The following is an 8399-nucleotide window of genomic DNA, read 5'->3' on the forward strand; positions in this document are numbered from 1 at the left end:
TTGGCGTGCTGAATGTCCACCAGAGCTGTTCACTGAGCGTGTTTGGAAAGCTCTGGATCTGCATGCACAACAGCATCATCCACTTCAGCAACTTGAGAGCCATTGAGCAGGAGTGGGCCAACAATCAACAACCTGATCATGTGAGACCCATTGTTCAGTGCCTAATAAATGGCTTTTATCAAAATAAAACAGCTGTGGAATTGTGTGATAAAACTGAACAGCCCAAGACAACGATGCTGTAATCAGCATCTTGATTTGCCACACCTGTCAGGAAGATAGATTATCTTGACAAAGGAAAAGTGCTCACTAACATGGGTTTAAACACATTTGTGAGGAAAATTTCAGGACATGAACTATCACATCGTGTCCGGGCCGTCTGTCCCTCCATCACATTCTTGTGAATGTACTTTCTCAGTAACAACTTGAGGGAATTTCTTTAGATTTGGCACAAACATTCACTTGGACTCAAGGATGAACTGATTAAAATTTGGCAGTCAAAGGTCAAGGCCACTGTGACCTCACACAACACAGTTTTGGCCAAACTCATTTATTCATATGCTAATTCTGACACACTTTCACAAAAGATGTCTAATAGGACAAAATGACGAAGTTATGACACATATCCAAAAGGTCAAAGGTCAACTTCACTGTGACATCATAATGGTCTGCAAAAACACTTCTGACCATTACTCAACCACAAGGCAGTAATTCTACTTCTGTCCTTTTTTTTAACAAACATAAGTCAAACAGGAGGAAATAGTGCATAGATTAGTGACTATTTTCAGAGGCGGATTAATCCACATTTGGTGCTGTAGTGAGTAATTGGGGCAGCAGGACGGTGTGTGTAGCACTGAGTCAAAATAAACTACAGTGTGTGTGTTCGTGGTGATGAAGGAACACTTCACACAGAGCAACAGTGAGGCTCACTGATGTATTTTTAATAGTTTTTAGAAAACAACGCTCTATGGCTCAGAGGAATACGATACAACTGCCTTTGATACACAGACAATACTTGTAATACTGTCAATTCATTGTTGGTTTTAGTCACTTCATGGACTCACAGAAAGTAACACATACAAAAAAAACATGGAATATCAACAGGGCAGGACTAGGTCTGCCAAGTTGTAATACCACAATCATCATTATAATATTACAGGTTTTGTTTTGCAGTGTTATTGTTTTTTTGTTTTGTTTTTTGCACTGATGTTTTATTCGTGTCATTGTTTTTCTTTTTGTCTTTCTTCATGTGTAGTTTGCCTTGCAGTGGTTGTGTGTCTTTTGTGTGTTTTAATGTCTATTTCTAATGGACTTTAAATTGCCCCATGAGGACAAATAAAGCTTCTTGATTTGAATTTTGAACAACACACACTGACACATTATCTGTAATTTTAACAGCAGAAACATTCGCCTAAATCATACAGCAAATCACATCCCCACATATTTCAAATCTGCCAAAAATTACCAACTGTGCTTTAACTAAAAGATCTATGGAAACGGCAGCACTGCAATATTCCACTATAATCAGCTTGATATATATCACTTATGATAAAGAGGTTAAGTCAATTAATCCACTCATATTTTAAATATGGCTACTTTTATACAATAATATGCAATGTCAACACGAGTTACAATGTGTATCTTAAAAATTGAGGACATGTATTATTAGTAGAGAAAATCTAATTGTCCTTGTTAACATGTAGATTTATGCAGTGAGGTTCTCTGGATGCGCAGACATTCAAAACTTCACCTCAACTACATTTTTATTATTGTCTAGCTTTATCTGTATGAACAGATGTGTAAAGAAAATATCATTTAATAATAGATATCAAACTGATGTCACTATTCCCCTGAATTTGCAGTGCTTTGTTGGAGTTATTGGTGAATTATTTATAACAATGGATGATGAACTTGAGCTCAAATCCATAAAGAGGCATTTGTAGTTAAAACATGTTAGGTGTGGAGTGTGAAGATGTTGCTGGTGCTGAGGTGTTTTTGAAAAGCCTGGTACTGATGATTTAGTCCACAGCACATCAGTATTCTGCAGGGCTGAGGGATCAGAGAGCACGAAGCAAGACATGTCTCCCCATGGTGGCAGGAGTCGGTAGTGCAGGTGTGTTTTTGTCAGCTCACAGACTAACTGGGGCAATACAACAAGCTCTCTCTCTCTCTCTCTCTCTCTAGCGCTCTCTCTCTCTCTCTCTCTCTAGCGCTCTCTCTCTCTCTCTCTCTCTCTCTCTCTCTCACACTCACACTCACACTCACACACAGTCTCACACACAGTCTCACACACACACACACACACACACACACACACGTATACACAAACTCACCTGAACCATTACATGCAGAGAACAACACACATACAGACACGCACATTCATGCTACGATTAAACAAAGTCAAGTAAACACACACAGACAGATCAGCTCCCATGTGTCTCCTCAGTGCAGGTCTGTAGGCGAGTCCTTTAGATACACTTGGCCTCCATGTCGTAGAGCTGAAGAAGGTCTGAAATCACAGCATCGATGTCTGCTTTGGTCACGTCCTCACACAGCACCTACACACACACAGACACACACACACACAGACTTCAGCTACACACCTGGCCTCAATAAACAGCGGACATCAAAGGTCCACACACCATTACAAATGGCCTAGATTTTATTGCCCTGAGAACAGAAGCAGAAAACCAGAACAAATCCAGACTTTTTTCCATTTGCATTTGGACGTAGTAACTTATAAAATCAAAGCTCTAACAAAAGAGACCTCATTTATAAAACTGGTTGACAATGGGAAACTATAATTGCCACCACCCTTCAATTAATCTTTAACGCTTACAAGAGGCACGTCTGCTTTGAAGACTGGCTGCAGCTGGACGGTTGGGTAAGGATGTCACTTTGGTTTTGGCTGCTGCTGGCATGACCCTAAAAACCAGGGAACATCTGTGCAAAGCTACAACTGCTGTCTGTGTCCATCAGACTGTAACAGTTCCCCCATGGACCAATTTGAATAATGTAGATGCTTTAGATTGCACTGAATGTGACTCCAACAATGACACACTCTGCATCAGATGGGCAAAAAGAAAAAGGCCTTTGAGAATTTTAAAACCTGCATTAACTGATTTTTTGTCTCAACATATGAGATGATGAGTTAAGTTTTACTGTTGTGTGATGATGTGAAATGTGCACGTGTTGGCTTTCTCTGTACAGATCTGTGGAAATGAATTTCCCCTTGGGGACAATAAACTAACTAACTAACTAACTAACTAACTAACTAACTAACTAACTAACTATTAGTGTTGTTAATGGAAATTTGTATGATGTTTTCTTACTTCTGGAACAGAACCTGGAGGTTATAGTTTTATTTAGTCTCTCTCTGTCATCACTTTTTAAGTTGACATGCTAACTTGGTAGCACACAGTTGCTGACACACAGTTTGGAGTCCTTGAGAATCTAAGTCCAGTATTCACTCTGTTTATCTCTGCTACAGAGGAAAGTCCCTGATCTTCAGCTGCTAAATGCTCCACTATGCTTAGCAGCTGCTCTCTAACTCTCTCTGCTGTTTGCTGCTGAGCAGGTTGTGGACAGCGGGTTCAAAGGTTTTTGCTGCTGCTTGCTGCAACTGATGAAAACCACACTGACGACAGCAGTGAGAGTGAATTAAAACAGCAAAGTTGCCGATCGACAAGCAACACAATAAGCTCAGAGACACTAACAATCTGTGTAGAGCTGAGCAGAAGAGCAGAGTCAGGCGTTAAATCTGTTTGTTCATCAATATGAGCAACACATGCCACATTACACAAAGCCATCTGATCCTCTGGACCTCCTTCAAAATGACTGGTCACTGTCCCACCCCAACATCTTGTTTCAATAAGAATTGAGTTCCTTTAAAGAAATAAAGATGGGGCCTGCAGCTGATTTAAAACACACAAGTGTTTCAAAAATTCTACCAAAAAAAAAGAAAAGAAAAAGCTAACTGGCAACAATATTTTTCAAGCAACTTTCGGAGAAAACAAGCTCAAAATGTAAATCAGAGGGAGCCACGACTTCTGCACTGACAAAGTTTACTTATAATTTAACTGTTTGAAAGGAAGGATACGAAGCTGTGGACTGATTCAGCAGACAAACAGTTTGTGGAGAGTCACACTGAGCTGATGATGCTTTTACGTAAATTTAAAACATTTTTAGCAGCAACTTCTTCTTCTCGTTGGACCAGCCTGAGCTGTAGCCATGCTCCTGAACACTAACTGTTGTTAGTGAGTAAGTGATGCTACTCAGTTGTTGTGGCCTGGACTTCTCTTCCCTTGAGAATGAGAGAAGCAAGAAAGCAACAACTGGCCAACCAGCACACTTTTTAACATTCACTTATAGAAACACACTGCTCATCATTTCCTCTATTTGAGGCTATAACCTGTTTAGCGTCTCTGTTTAGCCGGAAGATGAAATTATATCAGGTGGATGGCAGCGGCCTGTAGTTCAAAGCAGTTCAACTATTTCAACTGAGATTTTAACAATTCAACTATTTTTAGCTCACTCTGTTACTATCTGTGGTGCTTCAGCTTCCCCTGAATGTTTAATTGCTTTCAATTGTTTACAATTCAACTGACATTTCAGTTGCTTTCAGTGCTACACTTTAACTGCTGTCACTTCCTACTCTTTACTGCACAGGTTTAATGCTTTTCATACGGCGGCCCTGAGAGCTCTGCCTCTAAATGCACTGCAGCTTAAGAAAACACATACAAATAGACACAACACAAACAAATTCTTCATGAATTTGACAAAACATGTGCTGCAAATACTCACAACACAACCAGATACACATACACGCTGCAAGCACAGACGACACTGGAAGTGTTTCCAAGGGACATTAAAAAGTGATGGGATGCTTTTTGTTCAGTGGTTTGTGACTTTTGAAGTTAAAAGAATTGAACAAGTGCGCAAGTGCAACGCAGCCAGCTTCATCACTTTTTAGTGTCACTTCAATTGTGTTGTAAGTATTTGCAGCACATGTGTTGATGAAGATGTTTTCTTAATTTGCTTGTGCTTTCTTGCGTTGCAGTGCGTTGAGCTCTCAGGGCCACTGTAGTTTCAGCCTCTACACATTAACTGGCACTTATTCTACTCTTTGTACTGTTAACTAGTTACTGTGCAGTGTACACTCCTGAACCTTTAAATTAATATAAAATTGCTTTGATCATTTACATTTTTTGACAGTATAGTATCTAGTCCTTGTGGTGAAAAATGGCTTTCTGTTTTAGCTTCTGCTTGTTTCTATTTGTTCTGACTGTACGTTGGCGAGTAATGAGTGTTGCAGATCATGTAATGTTATGTAAAGAGGGAAGCTGTAATAATATTATTTTATGTTTTATGTTTATCAGGAGCCACAGACATGATTCAAGCTAAATGCTAATATTAGCCTGTGTCTGTTTGCTAACGCATTTGCCAAACTTTTAACTTTACATAACGTTTTATCGTCCAATCAATAAAGTCACAGCTGCTTCTTCTTGATTGTTGACATGCACTCACACATTTTTGACTCTTCAGTCTGTAAATATGAACACAAAATCACACCTGCCACCACTCTCTCTCCCCGACAGGAAGCTCCACTCCGTAGCTGTTCAAAGCCAGGTACAGCGTCGCAATGGCAATGTGTTGAGGTTTGTGGCGGATACACATGGCTCCATGGTAACAGTCTCTAAGCAATGCCCAGGAAGTCTCAGACACAGGGGTTCGGGACCAGGCGTGGCGGTTCACCAGCGACTTCACAGAAAACAGGTAGTGGAGTAAATACTGAAGAAAGAGAGACAGAGAAAATGCTGTAATACTGTATTCAGTCTATATCTGAGTGATTCGATCTCTTTGTCTTAGTTTAAGCAGAAAGTTAATAATGTGCACAATGGCGATCAGCCAATCACAGGTGAGTAAAAGTCACCTGCACTAGAGACTTACAGTTTCTGGATCAATGAATGCAAGGGTCAAATAAAACAAAGAAATTAGAAAAGCTAGAAGATCATGATACAGAATTTTCAGCTAATATCTGAAAAAACCTTTTCAATCGATTTTACAGCGGCTGTACACAAACACACTGGGACAACCATGACAACATCAGCAGTAACAGAAGCAGACAAGGAGGCTCAACTCTAAACAGGGGGGACAGGGATACGCACATGTGCACAAACACACCATACCTTGTGAGGGTGTTCAAAGGAGACGTGGAAGTTGACCTGTCGGAGGATGAGGAGCTCACACTGCACCACGCTGTCCCTCAGGTCCCAGAACTCCTTGTCACATTCTAGAGGGGCGCTGCCACTGTTGAAATACCTGCGAGGGAGGAACAGAAGGCGAGACAAGAGAGTGTGAGGGAGGAGGAGGCGGAGAGCATTCGAGGTGACGGCTCTAAGAAGACGTAACACGACAAACAAACAGTGATGAGCAAAAAAATGAAAAGTTTTGCTCTTTTCAAAATATCCTGCAGTAAAACTCTCTGTTCATAATGCTGAACCACTTCAGTTAAAGTGAACAGCATTTAACTTTGACTTATTACGAGGTAAATGAACCATTATAGACACATTGGATGACAGATAAGTTATGTTACTTGTCATGTGTTATGTATCAAATACATCAACTAACATAGTCACTACACTCTGGCAGAATTATATCAAGCATTTACTTACTTTAAAACACATTTGCTCATATGACACTAAACCTGCACTTGTTTTCTTATAGCAGTATGTGCTGCAGGTAGTACCCACTCTTAACGAAGCACATTACCTGTGGCTTACGTTGATGATGTCACGGGTCCTGATGTGCTGCTCCTCCACTTTGCCGGCTAGGTACACACAGCTCATGGCCACCAAGTACGGTTCATACGCACGCAGGCTGACACGTTCAAAGAAACGGTGGTATAACACACACGCTGTGGCCACAGGCACCGAGCGCATACCCAGCTTCACCCCTGAGACGGAGGGAGCACTAGTCAATGCTTTAATTAAGAGTACACTCAACATATTCATATACTGTGGAGCTATTTATTTAGTAAGTGTGACTATGGCCTGATAATCACTCTGAAATTACATTTGATTTCACTTCATTATTCATTTCAGTCACCATTCGAATCACTTGGTGTGTGTAGTACAAAGTACAAAACTTTGCTGCTGATCTTTGTGTGTTAATATCATTTTATAGATAAAAATGTTAATTTATTCTAATTGAATAGGTTAATGTGTATTTAAGTTATATTTGTTTTTAAATTATTCATTAATGTTTCCAACTAAGAATTTTACCATTAAAATTACATTTACACTTTAAGAAATAGACTTTAGCACATTTCTTTTGGAGGGAATCAGTCTTTCATTAAACAGTGAATTCCACTGTGTGCAGAGTGTTGCATGCATGTCTGCACACAGTTTTCAGGGTTGATGTGTCCCGTCATGGGGCCCAATGTGATATCATTTAGTCGAGCCCAAAATCCCAGGTGGCACCCTTACTTGGTGGATCAGATGTGTGGTGAAATTAACAACAATCTATAACAGTAGAAGTAAATGATTCAGAAAAGTAATCAAACATTAAACTGTATTTTGTATTTGTAACTGTATTTGTATTTTCTTTATGCAACTCAAAGGAAAACTATTTCTACATTTCTAGCAGCGCACCAGATATTTCACTACTTTAGAAGCCCATTTGGAAATGAAAAAAAAGATTTAGAAATTAGACATGATAAATAAAAAGAAAAATACACTTAAATAGTCAAATATATGTCAAAAGATACTAGATCCATTTGACCAGTTAAGTCAAGATTGATATAAAAAGTCAAAAGTTTAACTTAGTACTAAACAGTTACTCATAGCTTTGCCATAAGTCAAAAGTAAAACTCTGGACTTAAATTTTGACTTAAAAACCGTAGAATTTAACCACGATTATTATTATTTTTTCATCATGGTTAACTTTTCATTTTTATATCCCTTTTCCTAGCAGAAATGGGCTACCCAAGATCATCATGTCTCCTCCTGAAGAGATGAACTGTTGACGCACAGCCTCCTGTGAGTTACCTGTTTCCATGATGAAGCGACAGACGCGGAAGTGTGTTTTCACGTCCCGGGCAGAGTCAGACTCTGCATCCCCGCCGGAGTCTCTCCTGCCCGCCTGCCACAGGGGTCCATCGTGGGTAGATAGACGAGAGGATGAACCCTCCATAGCTCATGGACCATCAGCGGGAGAATCAAACGTTGTCGAGTACAGAGAGACTGGCTACGATACTCGCCACGAAGGCAACTACTGAGTGATAAGACTGACTGCAGGAGAGTTTAACTGGGTTACAAAGTACAAAATACTTTTGAAAACAAACACAACACAAAGATATAGGAATGGTTATGTTCTGGACGTCCTAACTACCGCCAGTCCAT

The 8399-nt window shown here is 39.9% G+C and overlaps 1 protein-coding gene across 1 annotated transcript; it reads right to left on the reverse strand.

The window, feature by feature from the left end:
* Positions 1-917: 917 nt before the first annotated feature.
* ccnq (cyclin Q) lies at positions 918-8391 on the reverse strand. The gene is made up of 5 exons (XM_023413030.2): positions 8046-8391; positions 6769-6952; positions 6186-6318; positions 5569-5787; positions 918-2555 (listed from the first exon to the last, which is right to left on the reverse strand). The coding sequence occupies exons 1-5, from the start codon at positions 8188-8190 to the stop codon at positions 2466-2468; spliced, it is 771 nt and encodes a 256-aa protein (XP_023268798.1). The 5' UTR covers positions 8191-8391; the 3' UTR covers positions 918-2465.
* Positions 8392-8399: the final 8 nt, after the last annotated feature.

Source organism: Seriola lalandi, unplaced genomic scaffold, assembly GCF_002814215.2.
Source record: "Seriola lalandi dorsalis isolate HSWRI2012SDOR001 ecotype SW California unplaced genomic scaffold, Sedor1 jcf7180002054501, whole genome shotgun sequence".
NCBI classification, from domain to species: domain Eukaryota; kingdom Metazoa; phylum Chordata; class Actinopteri; order Carangiformes; family Carangidae; genus Seriola; species Seriola lalandi.

What these genes read in the sequence shown, in the direction of transcription:
- ccnq (XM_023413030.2), bottom strand. Translation starts at nt 8,190, where the DNA reads ATGGAGGGTTCATCCTCTCGTCTATCTACCCACGATGGACCCCTGTGG. An exon ending in ATCATCAACGTAAGCCACAG is followed by an intron (nt 6,319 to 6,768) that starts GTAATGTGCTTC and finishes CCTCCCTCGCAG; the next exon opens with GTATTTCAACAGTGGCAGCG. An exon ending in GGGAGAGAGAGTGGTGGCAG is followed by an intron (nt 2,556 to 5,568) that starts GTGTGATTTTGT and finishes GTGTGTGTGTAG; the next exon opens with GTGCTGTGTGAGGACGTGAC.